This window comes from Pollachius pollachius, assembly GCF_949987615.1.
Source record: "Pollachius pollachius genome assembly, chromosome: 4".
Classification (NCBI taxonomy): domain Eukaryota; kingdom Metazoa; phylum Chordata; class Actinopteri; order Gadiformes; family Gadidae; genus Pollachius; species Pollachius pollachius.
The window spans coordinates 21,021,228-21,043,191 of NC_136937.1; the positions used below are offsets into that span (position 1 = coordinate 21,021,228).

At 46.1% G+C, this 21,964-nt stretch overlaps 1 protein-coding gene across 3 annotated transcripts in view; it reads right to left on the reverse strand.

The window, feature by feature from the left end:
• Positions 1-20,403: 20,403 nt before the first annotated feature.
• Positions 20,404-21,964, reverse strand: part of zranb3 (zinc finger, RAN-binding domain containing 3) — an 83,456-nt gene continuing 81,895 nt past the window's right edge. For all 3 annotated transcript variants that reach the window (XM_079734172.1, XM_079734171.1, XM_079734173.1), the window contains exons 21-22: positions 21,542-21,673; positions 20,404-21,251 (exon numbers count right to left, since the gene is read on the reverse strand). In XM_079734172.1, the coding sequence (XP_079590298.1) occupies positions 21,153-21,251; positions 21,542-21,673 (231 nt within the window). In that variant the 3' untranslated portion in view covers positions 20,404-21,152. The remainder of the gene's footprint in view (positions 21,252-21,541; positions 21,674-21,964) is intronic.

The following is a 21,964-nucleotide window of genomic DNA, read 5'->3' on the forward strand; positions in this document are numbered from 1 at the left end:
AGAACAGCCAGTCAGGTGAAATTGATTGAGCCACAGAATAACAACAGTCTTATTTGTACATGCCTTAGGCCTGCGTGCAGTTGTTAGATTGCACATAACATGCATATTAAGTCTTATTTCTCTCGACTCTCGAGCATTCCCTTAATGGCCTTGGCGCGCAAAGACAGGCGGGTTTCCAACGCTCCTTTTTGCAGTAGGACCACTTCACAGTGAACGTTCAAATAACTCTCAGAGTTCAGTGACCGTCAGTCCTAACATTTCGAAACATAATCGAAAAGTCCAAGCGTGAATTGGGTCAGTGGGGATTTTGGGAGAGACTGGAGTGATGGGTCAGTCGCAAATGAGCCGGTTCAAAGATCCGGCTCTTTTAAGTGAGCGATGGGAGTTGGCTTCCGGCCGCGATCCATTCTTTTTTTTTTCTTTCTTTTTATATAAAGTTTGCCGAGGCAGAATGATATGAAGATCTCTGAGCTACGGGTGCTCCGTGCATGCTATGCGTGTGTGCAGTGGCTGACTGTCACGTGCATGCAACCATCAACTTTGGATAGACAAGGATCATTTAAGCAAGGGGATGCACGTTGCGCTCATATGCAATGAAAACAATCGGCTACAGCAATTTATTGATATTAGAAAGTGTCATTTTTTTCTTTGTATACAAATAAGATGTATTAAATAATTTAAGTGATGTATAGGCCTACACATACGAATCATAAGTAAAAAAGGCTACATTTGGCTGAATTATAAAAGGTATAAGTAATAAAGGTAATATGAAGAGCCGTTTGGGAGCCGAAAGAGCCGACTCTTGTTGGTGAGCTGATCCTAATGATCCGGGTCCCTAAAAATAACAGAAATTCCCATGTCTTGGGCCAAAGATCTACAGCGAATGAGGGTCAGCAACTAGGCCCAATGACGAATGTCAGTGTAAGGACACTACAGCGCCTGAAACTAAGAAATAATCATATAAATTTATTAAAGTAGGCCTACAATGATAATAGTAATGACATTTATATTAATGACCTCATGTCGGAATGGCGGGACGTTTGAAAAAAAGTAAAGTACCGCCACTCCGACATTGGAAACAGAAATTGTCGGAGTGGTGGGACGTTTGAAAACAATGGAAGCGCCGCCACTCCGACAATTAGACGTCAATGTCAGAGTGGATGGAAGGAAAGTATGTCGGAATGGAAGGCGGTCCCCGGATTCTTGCTACCGCTTGAATGGGCTGCATCTGAATCCACTGAAAGTGAAGGGAGTCTGCTAAAATACCAATTGTTAAACAAGGGTTAACTAAGTGTTAATCAAGTGCTAAGACTTGGGGCCCTATCTAGCACCCAGTGCAATTGACTTTCTAGACCAGGGCTGCCCAATTTGGGGCCTGCGGGCCAAACTTGGCCCGCAACCAATTTTATTTGGCCTGCGCCTTACCCACTGTATATATTATTATTTTCCGCCATCAGCGCTCGGAATCTGCGCTCGCTCTCATTGAATATTATTTATTGATGCACTTCCATTCCTGACCCTAGAATAACATTGTGATACATTGATGGTAGGGTGGCGCTGATGAGCTCCGATCCTGTTCAGCTGCCTCCCACATATTTGACTAAATATACTGAAAAATTTAAATTTTGGCCCATGAGCCTCCCCACGATTACATTTTGGCCCTCCACTGGGAAGAATTTGGGCCCCCCTGTTCTAGACCGACGCATGTATCGTTGCTATTTTGCACCCGGCACAAAGCTGATTTTCACCTACAACAAACTGGCGCCACTAAACTTGCGCCCTGAGAGGCGTGTCGGTGAAAAGCAGAGGCGTGTTCCGGCGCAAATGATACATAGTGCTATCTTACAGATTGATAAAGCAGTGGCGCAACTGACCGAAAAAATCCTGGTTTAGGTGCCCTAGCGGATAGCTTAGTTGGAGTTGCTATTTTGACGTGCCTAGGCTGGTCGGAATTGTAGCATAAGCTTACACACACGTAGGCTATACACAGCACAAACATGCAAACAATTAGCCTAATTTAAATATTATGATATCAAAGAATGTTCAGATGTGTGAAACTGCATAGAAATAGCATGTGAATTGGGGATTTTTATTTTTTCCATAGGGTCTGCATGAATGAACACTGTAGTAGGCTATCCCATGTGTTAAAATAATAACAATAACAATAATAAACTCGAGCAAAGTATATCCCAGCCTTCCAAAACAAAATCTTGTTTTAGGGTAAATGATAACGTTTGTTAAATTATTTGGGAAAGAACAGCTAATTTGCTCTCGTAGGCCTAGTCCCGCATGTTCCAGGATGGGGGTGTGCCTGCGTACGGGGCGTGTCCCCGTGAACCGGATAAAAGTGGGCCTGGCCTCCAAGAGACGTGGCGGGAGATTCGAGATTTGTGTTTTGCTCCATGACTGTCAAGATCATTTTGATTCATGCTTTCCACCTAATTAAACCAAGAAACGTGGATTGTCGCGCTGTCTCCTGCCCCATTTCTTTGTTACTTTTGAGCCGCGTAACAAATGGGGGCTCATTCCAAACTGGTTATTCCGCCTTGACACAGAGGTCTGTGTTACCTGCGCCTTTGTTCTTGGTGCATTAGGCTGTGGCAGTACGTTTATCTGCACAGGAATGTCGGACGATGAGGGATGGTGAGTTCAGCGATATATTTGCGGGGCCTTTAACTATTCCTTTCAGGCTAACCTGTGGCTAGAGCATTTGTCTCGCGGGCACTGCGAGGCATTGGTGGAATCGCTAGTTTTCTGGTTGTTTTGCCATACCTGCAGGCTTAGTGCTTAATTCATCCCACCACGGGCCTGTTTGAAGCTCCACGTTTAGTCAATTAAATTTGATTAAAATTGGAATGGTCTTTGCTTATGTTATCGATGGGCTTCCCTGTTTAGTTTTCATTTTCGTTTGTAGACCCATTCTTCCTGCGATTTGAGTTCGCCCTGCAGAAGGGTTTTGAGAAGAGCAATACATTTCTTTGTGCTCCTGATACGTTTTTGCGGGAGCCAATCACCAAGCTGGCTTTTCCCCCTGGCGCACTATTAGCTGGTTTAACACAATGACGACAGGGAGGAGACGGCAAGCAGCCAATTGCGTACAGAGTCATTTGAACTAGGCCCATTGATCACGCCTCTTGAGCTGAAGGAAATCACAGCAGCTTCCCCAGACCAATGTGCAATCTACGATTGAGCTTGGTCTGGCCAGGCTACTGGTTTTGTGGAATTAGTCTGATTTGTTCAGCTGGTGAGATGCGCACAAGCGCTTGAATAATGAGGTCACTCGTTGAAAAGTTTGTAGAAGAACCCTCCATTAGTATCATTTATGTGTTAACCAAGGACCAGTTAATACAGTTGGCTGCCCATTATAGAATTTAACTTCCTTCCACTTGACTTAAGAGTTATGTCAAACTTTCTGTGAAGTTGGCGTTGTGCGCCAAAGGTCTGATTAGCGCAGCCGACTATAGGCCTACATCTGACGAGGAAGATGAGAAAGAACCTCTCGATGATTCAGTTAAAAAGGACGTTAGAAACCCTTCGGTTGCAGACAAAGAGGAAGATCCTCCGCCTCCTAAACCTGCGGCGATGCTGTCTTTTGAGCAGCAGAAAGAGTTCCTTCAACCGCAGCTGGATAATAGTAAAATACTGCATCAGTTGCTTTAAGAAAGGCTCCGCTTCAGTGAAGAGAATGAACGTGCAGAGAGATCACTAGAACACCAAAAGCTAGAGCTTGAAGCTCAGCGTTTAGATCTCAATCGGCAGGGGAAAATAACATCACCTGGTGCAGCAGGTCCTAAGCTCGATATAGCAACTAGTCTACGCTTGCTTCCTCACTTTAATGAGATAGACGTCGATACCTTTTTTCTTCCGTTTGAGCGAGTGGCTGATACACAAGACTGGCCTAGTTCACACCGTGCGCTTATGCTTCAGAGCCGTCTCACAGGAAAGGCACAGCAAGCTTTCTCTGCGTTAACTGTTGAAGAGTCTCGTGATTATGAGATTGTGAAAGCTTCTGTGTTGCGGGCGTATGGATTGATTCCAGAGGCTTATCGTCAACGGTTTAGGAATATGCGGAAACGTTCAGACCAAACAAACATTGAGTTTGCAAGAGAATTGCGCCTGTAATGTCAGCGATGGTGTGTTGCTTGTAAGGTTAAGACATATGATGATTTAATAGATTTAATTGTCCTTGGGCAATTCAAGAGCACATTGCCAGAGCGTGTTGCAACGTATGTTGCGGAGAAATGATGATGATAGATGAGTAGGAGTTAACTCACAAAGCTCATATGCGCTCATCTAACCTTCACAAGGTTGATTTTTCTAGCAATAAATGTGTAAACGTTGGTGCAATAAAGCTTCTGACTAGATCGCTTGAGTATTAGATCTGACGCAGATCAGGGTTGCCGGTACTGTCGTGCAACTGGTCATTCAAAGTGGAGCTGTCCAGGGCTGAAAGCAAAATCAAAAGAGCGGTTTTCTGATGTGAAGCCGGACATGTTGGCGTTGTCTCTCCGTTCATTTCCGATGGATTCGTTTTTTTAAAAGACAGTGATGAGTTAATTCAGGTAAAAATTATCCGTGACACAGGAGCATCAGAGTTGTTCCTACTGGAGTCTGTTCTACCATTTTCTTCCACTTCAAGTTCTGGAAGATCTGTTAGTTCGGGGAATTGACCTCACTACTTTTGAAGTTCCTTTATGGATTGTTGAAGTTCCTTGTTGGATACATTCGCCTCCTTGGGTGTCACGGCGGTGGCACGCACAGACGCAGCGGCACACAGCTCTCCCTACTTGTGCCTTTTTTGTGTGTTGTATGTTCGTTTACTTTCTCTACTGAACACTACAGTAGTCTGGACTTACTGAATATCGGTTTGTAAAGCAAACCTTTTCAAAGCGCCCGTCAATTTATTACATTTATCTTTTCGGTTTTTCCGGTAAATCGGTTGCAAATTGGTTGCCACGGCGGCGCACACAGCGTTTACTTTCTCTACTGAACACTACAGTCGTCTGGACTTGCTGGATATCAGTTTCCAACTAAAGATGACCTTCTCCAGTGACTTTCATCGCACTCACAACATTCCTGATGAGATAGCGAGACCAGCGGGATCTCCGTGGATTGTTATCGGGTCTGGCAGGCGACGCAGACGGCGACGCGAGAGAAAGCAAAGACGGGGCTGCAGGGCTGGGCTACTGGCTAGGCTATGGAAACAGCCTCTCAAACCTCCGCTGCCGAGCCTCTACCTTACAAACGCCAGATCCCTGGTAAACAAAACGGACGATTTGGAAATACAGCTGGCTGGAAATCGCTATGCTGCGTGCTCATCATCACAGAGACATGGCTACATACACAAATCCCTGATGCCACGGTGCAGCTAGCAGGCCGCACGCTACACAGATGGGATAGGAACAGTGACTCCGGAAAGAACAGAGGAGGAGGGCTCTGCATCTACGTGAATGAAGGTTGGTGTAACAACAGCACTATTCTGGACAGACACTGTTCTCCTGACCTGGAGTTCATGTCGGTGAGATGCAGACCCTTCTTTCTACCTAGAGAACTAGCTGCTGTTGTCGTCACTGCAGTCTACATACCACCAGACGCTAATGTATACACGGCTCTCTCTCTGCTGCATAATGCCATCAATAACCACCAGCGCGCCCACCCCAATGGCGCCCACATTATTGCAGGGGACTTCAATAAAGCAAATCTCAAGACTGTTCTAGCAAAATTCAATTTCAAAAAATCAATTTGTAAAATGCCCAACAAGAGGGGAAAACACACTGGATCATGTGTATTCAACATCAAGCGTGCATACAGAGCCATACCCCTCCCCCACCTGGGCCAGTCAGACCACCTCTCCCTGCTCCTCACCCCCGCATACAACCCCCTCTGTCGACAAACAAAGCCCACAAAGAAGACCATTACCACCTGGCCTGAGGACGCCTTTCCGCGACTGCAGGACTGCTTTGAACAAACACAGTGGGAAGCCTTCTACCATGAAGACCTGGCTACATTCGTAGACACAGTACTGTCTTACATCAAGTACTGCATTGGGAATGTCACTGTGGAAAAGTGCATCCGGGTGTTCCCAAACTAGAAACCATGGATGACAAGCCAGGTCTGCACGCTCCTCCGGGCCCGTGACTCATCCTTCAGATCAGGTGACAGAGCATTTAACAGCGCCACTCGCGCCGACCTGAGGAGAGGCATTAGGTGGACCAAAGTAGAACACAAGAGGAGGATAGAGAAACAGCTCAACAACCCCCGGCAGGTGTGGCAGAGCATACAGACTATCACCAATTACAGAGGCTGTGCTGTGACACCTGGGGACTCAGATGCGGCATTGGCAGAGGAGCTGAACAGCTTCTTTGCCCGCTTTGAGTCTCAAGCACAGCACTCAGCCACATCACTCCAACCACCACTACAACCCCCATCAACCTCCAGCACCCCCCCTCTCACTCTTGAGGTACAGGACGTGAGGCGGGTGCTCAGTGCAGTTAACCACAGGAAGGCTGCAGGCCCAGATGGAGTACCAGGGAAGGTGCTCAAGGCATGTGCCAACCAGCTATCACAGGTCTTCACCGACATTTTCAACCAGTCTCTGGAACAAGCCGTTATCCCATCCTGCTTGAAATCTGCCACATTCATCCCAATCCCTAAAAAGTCACCCACTACCAGCCTCAATGACTTCCTCCCCGTAGCACTCACCCCAGTCATCACCAAGTGCTTTGAGAAACTGGTTTTGAGACACATCAAAGCCTGTCTCCCCCCCACCCTGGACACAGACACCAGTTTGCATACCGGACTAACAGATCCACCGACGACACAATAGCCATCGCTCTCCACTCAGCGCCGAGTCACCAGGAGAAAGGGGGGAGCTACGTCAGGATGCTCTTCATTGACTTCAGCTCAGCTTTTAACACAATAATACCAGACATTCTGATCCCAAAGTTAATCAACCTGGGGCTCCCACCACCCACCTGCTCCTGGATAAAAACCTTCTGGTCAACCGACCCCAGCAGGTGAAACTGGGTCCTCACCTCTCCTCATCCCGCACTCTCAGCACTGGCTCTCCCCAGGGCTGTGTGCTGAGCCCACTACTCTACTCCCTCTACACATCCGACTGCAGTCCCACCCACCCAGAGAACATCATTGTCAAATTTGCTGATGACACAACGGTGGTGGGCCTTATAAAAGGGGGAAACGAGGCGGCCTACAGAGATTAGGTCCTGAAACTTGGTGGGTGGTGTGTATCTAACAACCTGGCACTGAACATCACCAAGACCAAGGAACTCATCCTGGACTTCCGACGGAACAGAGCCGCCCCTGCCCCCCTGTACATCAACGGTGAAGGTGTGGAGCGAGTGCAGTCCTTCAAATTCCCTGGAGTCCACATCTCTGCTGATCTCTCCTGGTCGGTCAACACCTCAGCGCTGGTCAAGAAGGCCCAGCAGCGGCTACACATTCTGAGGGTGCTCAGGAGGGAGCATCTAAACACACAGCTGCTGGTGACCTTCTACCGTTCCACCATCGAGAGCCTGCTGACCTACCCTGTGTCAGTCTGGCACTCCAGCTGCACGGAGGCCGACAGGAAGAGACTGCAGAGGGTGGCAAACGTTGCGCAAAAAATCATTGGCTGCCCTCTGCCTTCCTTAAGCACCATCTACGGCTCCCGCTGTCTCAGCAGGGCCAGAGGGATCCTGAAGGACGCCACCCACCCCGGCTACCATCTCTTCAACCTGTTGCCTTCTGGCAGGCGCTTCAGGTCCATATATGCCAGAGCAAATAGACTCAGGAACAGCTTCTTTCCCAAAGCTGTCACCATACTGAACTCAGATTTGCACTGATGTTGGTTGTCTGTTTGTGGTCTTTACTGTGCATTTAAGTTTTACTGTGTATTTAAATTTTTATTATATATTGCTTTTGTATATTATTATATATTATATATATTCGATAGCTATGCACTTTTAAGGAGCTGCTCATTGCATTTCATTGTACTTTGTATAATGACAATAAAGCTTTCTATTCTATTCTATTCTACAATCGTGTTCTATTCAGAGTTGGTTGAGGGGAGGATGAGTTGGGAATACGCCCTGCCGTACCTGTTGACGATGTCCATGTGATACTTAGAAATAATTACGCAGGAGGACGTGTTTGGCAGAGTAATCCTGTGCCAGTGGTGTCTTCTTTTCCTCAGCTGAGAAATGATTCTGATGATTGTTCAGAGCAGTTCCCCTTAAGTGTTTGCAGCTTGTGCTGTGACCCGCTCAGCTACTCGTGCTGTAGTGGAGGCCAAACAGGTCAAGGTGGTTGCAGAGAAGACTAGGTTTGCTTGCCCGATTTTCCATTGAATCTGTCATATGGAGACCTAGTTAAGGAACAGCTTGCAAATCAGTCTCTCTGTTCTTTGTTTGAACTTGCTGTCCCAGCTGACACTTTCGAGAGCATGGCTCATGGGTACTGTATAAAAAATGGTCTGCTTGTGAGAAAATGGACGCTGTCCACTGACACTCCAGTGGGGGAGCCATGGTTACAGGTTGTGGTGCCTGCAACGGCTAGACGCGCAGCCATGAAAACTGCCCACGACATGTTGGGGCATTCTGGTGTGAGAAAGACGTATGACCACATTATGCGTCATTTCTTTTGGCCGAAATTGAAGAAGGATGTGGCTGCGTACATAAAAACTTGCCACATCTGTCAGATGACTGGTAAGCCATAACAGGTAGTTAAGCCTGCGCCTTTGCAGCCAAGACCGGTGGAGGCTGCTCCATTTGAGTACTTACAGTTGGACTGTGTTGGGCCTTTGCCTACGTCGAAAAATGGGTACAGGTATTTGTTGACCATCATGTGTAAGGTCAATTGCTACCCTGCTGCCTACCCCATGTGTGTGATTACACCCAGGTCCATTGTGAAGACTCTTTCCCAGTTGTTCTCCATTTTTGGTATACCAAAGGTCGTTCAGACTGACCAAGGTTCTAATTTTATGTCTCATGTTCTTTCTCAGGTCATGCGTCAGCTTCATATCAAGCATCACACTTCCTCAGCTTATCACCCTCAGAGCCAGAGTGCCCTTGAGCGTTTCCACCAGACTTGGTTGCTGCTTGCCTCTAGGGAGGTAACTATGTTAATGGTTTCAAAAGACGTCTGTACGAGGCAGTTCGTCTACCTCATGAAAATCTGACCGCCTCTCAGGCTAAGATGAAGCAGTGCTACGATCAGAAAGCTAAGCGCCGTGTGTTTGCAGTGGGGGATAAAGTGGTTGCTCTTCTGCTGGTTATGTCCTCACCATTTCAGGCAAAGTTTGCTGGTCCGTATACAGTGACCAAAAAGGTGTCGGATCTTAATTATGTGCTAACTACTCCTGACAGGAGAAAGAGCTTGCAGCTATGTCATGCCAACTTGCTTAAGCCATATCATGAACGTCCGAACATGCCTGCAGGTGGTGCTGTTAGTGCTGTTGCTCTGAGTGAGGGTGTTCTATTTCCTGCTTCTCCTGTAAATCCTTCAGTGGCAGCGCAGGAACCGAATGAGATCAGGGCTCCTGACGATTGCGTCTTGCGTGCACGCTTAATTAATTCGGAGACCTTGAAGCAGCTTCCCCAGTTGCTGCAGCACCTGTCTGGGGACAAGCGTGCAGAGTTAATGAGTCATTCAGGAGTTTCCAATGTTGTTTTCCGATACTTCAACTCAGACACATTTGTCGGAACATGATATTGATGTTGGTGATAGTTTGGGTGACGTTTCAGGCAACGTTTTTATCAGGCAACATTTTTATCGTTGCCTGATAAAAACGTTCTCAGGAGAAAAAGAAACACATAGACAAAGAGGTGGCTTATCTCCTGCCTTGCTGAGCCATCTTTGTCAGCCTGGGCACCGCCGTGCCTTCTTGTTGGCAAGCCAGACGGTACTTTCAGGTTCTGCACAGAGTATCGTAAACTCAACACTGTTACAAAACCAGACAGTTTTCCACTCCTGAGGATCGAGGACTGTGTAAACCAGGTGGGCGCCGCCAGTTTTGTCAGCAAGTTTGACCTGCTTAAAGGTTATTGGCAGGTATGCTTGACTGACAAAGGAAGTCTCTTTGTTCGAAGAATTGCGAAGGATTGCTCTCATATAATGTCATGAGTTTTGGTTTGAGGAATGCACCTGCCACCTTCCAGGGCCTTATGAACACCGTTGTTGCTGGACTGGACGGCTGCGCTGTGTATCTAGACGATGTAGTGGTCCATAGCATTACCTGGGGGGCGCACTTGGAAGTCATTAGAGCTCTTTTCATCGCCTTTCTGAAGCCGGTCTGACTGTCAACCTTGCAAAGTGTGAGTTTGCGAGGGCGACAGTCACATAATTAGGAAAGGTGGTAGGACAAGGACAGGTGCGTCCTGTTCGGGCTAAGACTTTGGCTATTGACCGGTACCCATCGCCCACAATTAAAAAATACTTAATAATGTGTTTCTTGGGCATGGTGGGGTTCTACCGTGGTTTCTGTCCTAGTTTTCATCTGTTGTTGCGCCGTTGACAGATCTCTTGAAGTACTCGGTGAAGTTCACCTGGAATACTGTATGCCAGCCTGCTTTTGAGAGTGTAAAAACTCTCCTTACATCTTCCCCTGTTTTGGCCACACCAAAGTTGAACCGGCCGTTCAAACTGCATGTGGACGCTAGCCAGGTAGGAGCTGGTGCTGTATTGCTCCAGGAGGATGAGCAAGGCATCGATCGCCCAGTTAGTTTTTTTTCTAGGAAGTTCCTCTTCTATCAGTCTAGCTACTCTGTGATTGAAAAAGAAGTGTTGGGGTTAATTTGGGCACTTCAAAATTTTGACGTTTATGTGGGGGGTTCTGTTTCTCTGGTGCTCTATTCTGACCATAACCCTTTGAACTTTCTACAGTCGCTTCAGAACGCCAATCAGCGGTTAATGCGTTGGGCTCTTTTTCTTCAGCCCTTTAATTTAGATATACGTCATATTAAGGGCTCGCATAATGTGATTGCTAACCCCCTCACCCATTCCCACTGACGGAGTTTGGTCATGTGTGTTTCTACATGTTTTCCTTTGTCTGCTTTGTTTTCCAGGGCCCGGATGACAAAGGACAAATGGAAAACGCCTTCAAGGAAAAAAGGGGGTTAATTGGGGATAATTTCTGGAATAAAGTAATTGTTTTGTATTTGTTGTATACTTGTGTGCACCACCTAGTGAATTTAGTCAATTGGTGTAATGGTTGTGGGGTTGGTGTCTTTTGATACTCTGCAAGGGGGAGGATGTCATTGTGTGTGTGCTACTCGTTTTGTCTGCCTTTGCTCTCGTAGGCCTGGTCCCGCATGTTCTAGGATAGGGGTGTTCCCGCGTATGGGGCGTGTCCCTGTGAACCGGATAAAAGTGGGCCTGGCCTCTGAGAGACGCTGCGGGAGATTTGATTTGTGTTTTGCTTCATGACTGTGAAGATCATTTTGATTCATGCTTTTTACGTAATTAAACCAAGAAACGTGGATTCTCACATTCGTCTTCTGCCCCGTTTCTTTGTTACGTTTGAGCAGCATAACAATGTAACTCATAATACAGTCCATTGCTATGTATATTACCGGGGGAACACATGCATATTATGAACAAAAGTCGATAACGATAATGTATACTATACTGGTAACAAACAATGTTTGTTAACGTTTTGCCGCATATCATTTAATAGACCAACGGTTGCGGCCACAGGACCGAATATCATGAATGTGTCAAGTTCTCTTTGCCAAAATTTACATGACGATCCAGTGTACTTGAAGTTGTACAAGAAAACGCTATTCCATGTGTGAATTAGGCGGTTACATACTGCCATTCAGACATGCTGCCAGTTCGACATACCGCCATTCCGACATGCCGCCATTTCGACATGCCCTCATTCCGACACCTTTTAGTACCGCCATTCCGGCAGTCTATCAATCAGTGGTGCCAACTTCAGGTCAACATTGGGGGATCACAATTATTTCATTAAAATGTGTTCAACCAAATAGTAGCCATTTCAGTATTATTTATCTGTAATTTATTTGATTAATTCCAAATTTTGTTTGGGATGATCAATTGACGACTGCATTTACAAGTGTGTTTCGAGCGCGGGGTGTGCACGTATTTAAAATTGGACCATTTATTCGTTAGAGTTGGATTTAAACTCAATGCAGGACCACTATTGGAGTGATTTGGACGAACATTGTAACAAAATTAATTGTTTGGAGTGCCGTTGTTTGGAGAACGAATCAAAGAAATGGTCGCAGTTAACTTCATATCGGCCCAAAGGCAATACAATGCGCTTTACAAAGGAGAAACGCGAGAATATAGCCCGCCCTAGACCCACCCCTTTCCACACAAATTCTCGAAGGGGATCAATAAAAATAAACCAACAGTTTTTGCCCATAAAAGGGAAATCTGTTAAACATTGACTTTTATTCAATATCCCCCAACCTTTATTTTTACCTATAGATTTCCACTAAAAGGGCCAGTAAATATTCGGACCTTTGTGTGTGTGTGAGTGTGAGTGTGAGTGTGTGTGTGTGTGTTTAAAGGCCCATTTACACCCTATGGTAGATACAGATAGGAACCCTTTCTTCCGGTCCCGGAGGTTGTTTCGTCCGTCAGTGGGTCCGTCGCCTCTGAGCTTACGAATCCGGAGTGCTCCGGGAGGAACGGAGCGATACCAACGGAAATCGAGGCAGCAGTATAGAATCAGAAGTCCAACCATTCGCGGAAATAGATAGAGAGTAGCATAATATTTGATATCTGATATGTATATATATTGTATTTAACGTTTCATACTTATATTATACTATATACCTGACCTTTTTATTTTATGTTCACCTGCTTTGGCAATGAGTTGTAACTGGTCATTTAAAAATGGCGCAACAGTTTGAGGAGAGAATCTACGGGTTGGTGAGGGTTGTCACATGCCACTACATCCATACATTTTTTTTTTAATTTGCGTAACATCCAAAACAACGCTGAAACCGGATGGAGGTATGAAGGGTAGTCCCGGAGACAATGTTTGGTACGGACGGACAAATTTCGTCTGGATCTGGAGGTATGAGCTCCGAAAACATGACCTCAACACAGAGAACGCTCTTCAAATTACCCTAAACAGACAGCCTGCTGCTGTGGGATTGCGGACAGGTGTCATCAAAATTGGCTCGTGTAATAAGCAACGCCTTTAAGGTGGAAACGGTCATGCGGTTCATCTCGTCAGTCCAAGTATTGTTCATGATGGAATTAAGATCAGTTCAACGGGAGCATTAGTGCCAGGCAGACACACAGCAAATTATACATTTATTTTTGTCTTGTAATTTCCCTGCTTCTGAAATGAGCGAACATCTTGTCCAGTGGACAAGTCCAGTGGACAAGTGCTTTCCACTGTGTAGATTAAACACCGCAGCATTCCATTGTGCGATTATCCCTGTTGTGTATGCCCTCACACATTGGTGAAATCACATGCTGGATGCTTTAATCTTTCAATGTGTTTTTTAGTTAATGATTGGGCTATAAAAAGACCGTGTTGGCTATGTAATCGCGGACAAAAGGGGACTCATTCATAGTGGATGGTGGAAACCAGGGCATTTTATCATCCGGACAGGCTTTTGTTGGGACTTGGAACACGCAACTCGAAATCGGGACTGTCCCAATCACCAATGCGAATGTCAGTGTAGGACAGAACAGCGCATGTGTGGGGGGACGTGCAACGTCTGGCCTGCAGGGGGAGTATGGACAGGTTGGGAGCGCACGGGATTGGCCGGGGGGATTGGACCTGGTCGTGAGCAGGTGTCTGCACTCAGGTCAATCAGGGAGGGTGTACTTATGTGCCTGCTTTCTGTTATAGTAGGGAAGGAAAACCCGGAGCACGGACCCCCGAGATCCCGCACGAGGGAAACCCACACGAGTCGAGCCAGAGAGAGCCATTGTGGGAACGAACCCCTTTTTTCGTTACCGCTTCGAGTTTTGTGTTCTCGTTTAAAAACAATAAAAGAGACCTCCCGCTGAGGGACAGCAACCCTGCCTGCTCGCCTTTGTGCATTTGTGGACCTGTTACAGCATGAAACTAAGAAATAATCCTATTAATTAATTAAAGTACAATGATAATAGTAGGCTAATGCATTTTATGTTAATGAGCTCATGTCAGAATGGTGGGACGTTTAGGTAAAAGTAAAGTACCCCCACTCCGACCATGGAAACAGAAATTGTCGGAGTGGTGGGACGTTTGAAAACAATGGAAGTGCCGCCACTACGACAATTAGACGTCAATGTCGGAGTGGGGTTGTGTCTGAATGGAAGGCGTTCCCTGAATTAGGCCATATTATTTGGCCATAAACAGCCATTTGAAGTTTCAAATTCATGTGATCATGCATCTGTCTCAGTGAAGACTGCAAACGTGCGGTCAAAATATCAACTTGTCAGGTTCAAATGCGCTCATGGCTCTTAAAGGGGATGGGAGATGGCACTCGCATTGGTTTATTGCATGTTACGCCCAAAACACACCTACAAGTATTCAGACCAACCCATTTTAGATTTGCGTCGGGCGCAAGACTCATTTATCCGCCGGTATAATAGCAACAGCGCCAGAGATCCGCCCACAAAGCCACTTCCGTTTTGCGCTTCTCACTTGCGTTTCAGACCGTTAAAATAGGGCCCTTGGACTAGTACGACGTCATACGCTGATGACATTGCATTATCCACCACTTTTCCCCCAAAATCTCCAACACTAACAACAGAAACAGAGTCATCACAAAAGCCTACATTAATCCTGGTATATCGGGGAGCCGCGGTGTGAATTACCCACAGAAACATCCACCAAGTAGAGATTGTGTGTGTGTGAAGTTGTGTGTGTGTGGGGGGGCTGTTCCCCCTGGGCTCCCGCTGGGCGGAGATATTGCAGTTCTGTGTTTGTGCTCGCGCCCTAATCCACCGCACGCCGTTTATCCTGGGATACGATCAGGGAGCCATCTTGGGTAAATAGAATTAGGAGTCGGAAAAGCCGCTCTCCAGCTGAGCATTGGGATCTCTTCGTCTTCTTCCTCTCCTCCGCACCTCCGAGCCCACCTCCGATGAGGTCACATGAAATCCTGCAGGATCCACACAAGCACTTTTATATGAAAATGTGTGTTGGTTCTAGTCAGGAAAGCTAAAAGAAATGTTGGACTGAGGGTTTCTTGCGTACATTTCCTACCTCACAGCAGGGGGTAAAATGGGATTTTTTTTCTTAGTTTTGGTCGGGTGATGGAGGGGACAAATGGAATTATTCAAATCCCTTGTGAGTGATGGTCTGGCGCCTGCCAATTACATGGCTGGTAATATTGTTTTCCCACCCAATGAGCCGGGGTGGGGGAGGGGGGGGGCCGGAGACTGCATTGGCGGCAGGTGTGATTTAATCAATCGGCAAGTAGAGATTGCGTGTGTGTGAAGTTGTGTGTGTGTGGGGGGGCATACACTGGTAACAAGTGCTTGTTCTTCCAAGACCCCCCTCGTCAGACCCCCCAGGCGACATGTACCGTGCTGACCCTCCACCGCCCGCTTCCTCCACGGGGCTCAGACAGACCAGTGGTCACCAGGGCAACCAAACGGCCGCACTTAGACAGCGGGGGGCGGGGGGAAATTTTCAAAAACATGCGGCGCCGACCTGCCTTTGATTGGCCCGTTTCCATCTCATGGAGAAGTGCTCCTCGCCGGTGGGAAAGAGCGAACGGCGTTAAAGACGGGGGGCATGTGAGGACGACTGCCGGAGCCGACCCCCCCGGATGCCCACCACATGGCGCTCTGGGAATGGCAATTGTAGGGCAGAGAGTTCACTGAAGAGTGTGGAGTTCTCGTGCACATAGTACTATTATGGGTCAGCCTCCTCTCCTCGGCGACCCCCTCCTCAGGGCCAGGCTCCTGGTCCTCTCTCCGCTGGGGCCCCTGGGAAGAGGAGCCAGGTGGTTTCATCTACTGCACACACACACACACACACACACCAACACAGCTCTCACGCACACATACACACACACACACAGGCGCACACACCGAAACTGGTGTGCAGACCCACTGGTATGCACACACACACACTAGCACACACATAAACTGATATGCATACACGGGCACACACACAGCTTTTTAGTGTCACATATACATAAGCACACAGAGCCTACTTTCTGACACACGCACGCACACACATGCACATACACAAACCCCGCCCACCCTCGCTGTAATAGGGACAGGAGGCAATGTAGGTCACAGTCAAGCTCTGCTGGGGATGCACACTTCTTCCCACCGGCTAGTGGATGGTTGCCCGGGGAGACACCATTACTCACCAACCTGTCAGGGTAGACAAGGGGGGGGGGGGATGAGTTAGTCGGATGTATTTGTATTTGTGTGTGTGTGTGTATAAGTAAATACCATGCATGTATGAAAGTGAAATGTATTTGTGTGTCTGTGCATGTATGAAAGAAAAATGTGTGTGTGTTAGTGTGTGTCTGTGTGTGTGTGGTACAATCATGGTTTTATTAAGCTGAGACCCAGAGAGTCCAGGTGTGAGATGCTACCTGGGCCCTCCTGGGGATCACTCACACAATTCTACAAGTCACCGTTGTTTGATTTAAAATGTCTGAGTCTCTGCTGGGATTCTCCGGGTGTCTGACACGGCCGTCGCCTTACGACAGCCTATCAGGACAAGACAAGGGTTTGGTGAGTGGTCGTCATGGACGCCTGGGCAGGATGACAGAGGACTGTTCCCGATGGGTTTATTTCCATCGGGGTCGGTTGATACGGACCTCAGATCCAGAGACACACGGACGACAGGAAACCAGGAGGTCAGAGACACATGGGCAGACAGAAAAACAGGGGGTCAATGGTCACTGCGGCAGGAAACCAGGAGGTCAGAGACATAGCGGAAACAGGAACAGGGCCTCACTGGCTTGTATGTTGGTACATTGGTTTGCAGATGACTCTAGGTTAAAGGCATGCTAGACCGTATTCAGAGAGGTGTCAGTTTTGGCTCAGAACACTGATGATGGGTCTTCTGTTGTACCAGGGTCAAGGTAGTCATCCTCAGTGTGGTCCACTATGAGCCCTGGTACATGAATGTAGCAGATGTATAGAGTCCTGCCCTCCGTTTATTGAGACCGATTGAGGCATTTACCAGGGAGCCCACGCCCTGCACACCACAATGAAAACAAACGTGAAATCATTTTAAAAAGGCGGGGTCAGGGGTCGGTTCTTCTGTATTGAGGGCTAGTGTCTATCTTCAGGGATGCAAACTCGTCACCTTTTGGAACAATTCTCAGTTTTTACCTCAAATAGGGCATCCACGTGAATAATGGAGTAGCAAAAAGATTGTGGGGGGGTCTCTGCCTCATTCAAGTCATCCACGAGTCCTAGCCAATGCGAGGCAGAGTAGGGCGGGCAATGAGTTCGTCCTCTTAAAATGTAGGGTTTAACCCCTTTATCCTCTAACTTGGGGGCTTATCTCAGTTACACTGATAAAATTGCCTAAAACAATATGTTAACGATCATTTAAGACAAATGAACAGGAAAAGAAAAATATGGTTTTGGGTTCACTGGCTTTGTGTAGCTAGCTAAAATGGCTTTGGGGCTTTTCCATTGACCTGCATGGCACTGAACAGGGCATCGAGAGTTTATATCTGACTCTTGCCGTGTTGCCTGTAGGGCTGGTTAGTGTAACCACTTATTGTTATGAACAAGGTTAAACAAGTCTGTGTTCTTCTTTCTAAAATTCACTCAGTATTTTGATACAGACAAAGGCAAAATATCACAAGTAATGGTCTTTAGTGGGCTGAACTGGAGTTGGGGGGGGGGGGGGGGGGGGGGTATTGTATTTCACAAAAAATGTTCGGGGGGATTTGGAATAATTGTAATTTCAAAATTATATTTTAAATTCTAATAGATGCAGCTGAGTTGTTCTTATCGTTAGCACTGCTTCATATAGTAGGTCTGACAGGCTTTTATGGGTCACTTAAACAGAGAAGAATGTAGAATGAATCCTAGGAAGGGGCCTGGGCGCCATGCATTGCTTGTTGTCTGTGTTTTCTAGCTAAATATATGTATCACCTTTTTGGGCAATCACCCCATTACCAGTTTGCACCCCTGTTCTTAACGTGGTCAATCAGTCCAGTGAGGAAGTATAATGTCTCCAAAAATAATTAAATAATTAACTAATTGTGTCGACTAGCAGCGGCAGTGATGGAGAGGGTTAAACCACAAGACGCAGTCATTACCATTCGTCTCTGAACCCAAACATCTCTGTTTGAATTCCATGTTCCTCGTCTCATTACACGGGAAGAATAAAGAAAACGGTGCAGGATGCAAACTTTATTACATCAAGGATGTTTTTGCACATACTCATGGGCATATCACGCCAATGAGGACACCCCCCTCTCCCCCCCACACATCCACACGACAAATAACTTTAATCACCCCCAGCCCATCTTTCAGCTCCCCCCACTTTTTTTCATTTAAACAGGTTTGCACATTCTCAAAATAGCGTGCTCTTTTAAAACAGTGGGCTCTAATTCAGCCCCGGGGCGAACGCGAGCCACGCAGAACATAAATCACGCAGAGCACCGGTTGACGGTTCGAGGACAAGCGGCAGAGAGAAAAAAGAAAACAAACACCACCCGCCAAAACTTAGTTAGCTACTTAGCATAATGGCTCATTCTTTAGAAATAGATTACCAAACGTACTTAGCCGCTAAACAAAACGGCTCATTCTTTAAAAATAGATTACAAAATGTAGTTAGCCGCTAAACAAAACAGCTCATTCTTTAAAAATAGATTACAAAACGTAGTTAGCTGCTAAACAAAACGGCTCATTCTTTAAAAATAGATAACAAAACTTGGTAAGCTACTAAAATTAACAGTCTTTAAAAATTGTTTACAAAACTTGATAAGCTGCTAAACATAATGGCTCATTCTTAAAAAAAAGACTACAAATCTTAGTTAGCTACTCAACATAATGACTTGTTTAAAATTAAGATATGTTGCAGTATGTTTTCAAGTAATTAAGATGAAAGTCACATTTCAATATTACTTGAAATATTTGATCTGTAAACCTTCCCACAGACTGAACTGGCATCCAAACCTATCTGAATTCCAGAATGCAGATAAAACAAGATTTGCATGAAAAAACATTAACATCCTTCAACATGAGATTGAGTTGTGAAGTTAAAAAAACAAAACCATTGCCAGCATGGTCCGAAATTAACTGCATCCGAAGTGTGTTTTTACCTGCCGGAGTGAAAGAACCAACCGGCCAAGCAATTGTTCTAATATGTAACCCTGCATCTCTTTACCTGCCAAACCGTCAAATCGATCGGCCCGTGGCTGTTGGCAGGTGTTCATGTTGGACCCTGATTGCTTACCAGCTGTGTTAGCCTGCCGCATGCTGGCCCATTGAAGGCTTCATAAAATTAAAAACATAAATGACTTTCACCTTGTGTGTACAATCATCTACAGGTAGTGGTTTTCCCGACACTGTTACCAGGCCTTTGGGGGTTTCTTAACAGAAGTCTGACGATGCAATTTACATTGCAGTAAACCTCTCAATACCCACCAATGGATGATAAAAACAGCGGGCCCTCGAAACAAGTTTGCTTTGTGGATGGGGAGGTTGAGAATAAATTCTGCCCCGGTTGCAAATCTGTGAGTAAACAACAGATGTGTTTGGGCATTTTTATGAAAATGAAGTTTAAGCGTTTTTTGGGGGGAAAAAAGTGCATTCCTGTGAAGCTTGCGGTAGAGTTTTAAGGGTGGGCATCAGGGGTGCTTCTTGAGGAGATTGGGGGCTCAGCCCGGACCTCTATCCGCTGAATAACTTTTCAAACATGTCTTAATCACAGCATTTCTTAATCATGGAAAATGTAAATGTATACCTCAAAAACTTTACTTTTCATACTTTCCAGATAATAAATTGTGATGTAAAAAATAGTTAGTAATAAATCAAAAGTATAAGTATGGCGTAGAAGCAGAATACTTCCCAACTGCGATCTTTAAACATTCCTCACCATGCGCGCGTGCCAAGTATTTCTGAAGTAGATCTGTTACTCGAACGACAGAGAGGAACCAAAACGTACTTGTTTTTGATCAATATCATCAGCTCTTCGAGGGCTTTTATGCATGATCGGTATCACGGAACAATTGAACAGGCTGTATTTTGTATTATAATATCAAAAACATCCAGGGCTGTAGACTGAGATGCTGTGGCCTGCGTGCAGACGCTCCCTAGACCAGAACCCCTCTCAGGAGAGGAGTTCTGGTCCAGGGAGTGTCTGTTTGTGTTTAGATTTAAGGGAAGGTGTCAAACATAACAGGCTGGTGTTGTCCTTCTGGAGGGAGTTGGGGTTAGTTCTGTGTTTTATTTTGCTGTGCGTACAGTGAGCGGACTTTCATCTTGTACCATGCATCCAAAGTGGCATTTTGTGGGGCGGAGGTATCTTGTGCATCATAAATCCTTAAGGTTAAAATTGCTTTTAGCTTGTTCACAGCACACACTCTCTCACACAATGATGAGAGCACTACAGCAACTACAACAGGTTTCCTGATATTTCGGGGTGATGATCTGTGGGAAGGTTATTTATCTATTTGTCTATTGATGTGTATTATATATCTAAAGTTTTTTGTTTATAGACTGTAAAACATTGTGGCCCCACAACCACACTTTCACAATAAATCTGATCAATTTAAGAATAACAATATGTCTTATTTAGAAAAGTTACAAGACCCCTTACACAGCCACAAGGGATCCGACCAGTTGGATTCTTGACTCTTTACTGAAACGCCAAAACTATTCTACAACTAGTTTCTAAAAACCCTGCAGGATCAACAGATAAAACAAGTGTTTAAACAGAAAAGTCCAACACTACTCTTTATTGTGATCGATACGGAGAAAACATTATCACGTCATTATTGTTGGGAAACAGAGTAATAAGTAAAGTGAATGACAACAATAATCCTCAAACAAAGTCATCCTTCAAATCTTCAAGTCATCTCTCATCCCCTTTTCGTTGTTGTTGTCTCCTTTATGTTTTGAACTGATAGTAAACCTGACATCTGATGTAGTTGTCGATCCTCCCCGGTTGGATCGTTTGGCGTGCAGGACGTCCATGGGTCGTCTGTAGGTCAGTGTGATGGTTGTTTGCAGACGGCGTAATGCTACTTCTTGATGAAGAAGCGGGTGATGCTGGAGGCCACCTTAGAGGCGGCCTGGTCCTTCTTGGCCCGGCTGCGCTCCTTGCACTGCTGCAATGTTCTCTGAGGACCAGAGAGGAACACAGAGATACATGCAGGCCTGATAAAACATCAGAGAGGGGGCCTCACCCAGCGCGGAGGAACGAGGAGGAGGAGTCATTGCATGCAAAATGAAACTAAAGTAAACCCTAATGAATCACACAATGAAATGTAGATATGAAAAACTAAAATCATTAATGAACACAATGTAGTGTACATGAGCCGACCTTCCTCTAAAGGAACACTCTCCTTTGTGGTAGCGCTGCTGTGTGCACCTGTGTGTGTTTGTGTTTCTGTGTGTGCGCGTTAGTCACCATTCTGTGGCACACGGTGCAGAGGGTCTGCAGGTTGTCCAGAGAACACTGCCCCCCCCCGCTGTAGACCGGCCGGATGTGGTCCACCTGCCAGAAGTCCCCCTCCACCGGGGCCCGGATGATCTCGTTCAGCTGGAACATCAACAACATCTTCATCATCATCCCCACCTTCAGCATCACCACCGTTACCATCATCATCACCATCACCATCATTACCATCATCATCCCCATAACATCATCATTATCTTCACCATTACCATCAACATCATCATCACCATCATTACCATCAACACCATATCATCATCATCAACATCACCATCATCAACACCATATGATCACCATCACCATTACCATCATCACCACCGTTACCATCATCATCATCACCATTGTTATCATCACCACCACCATCGTTACCACCATCAT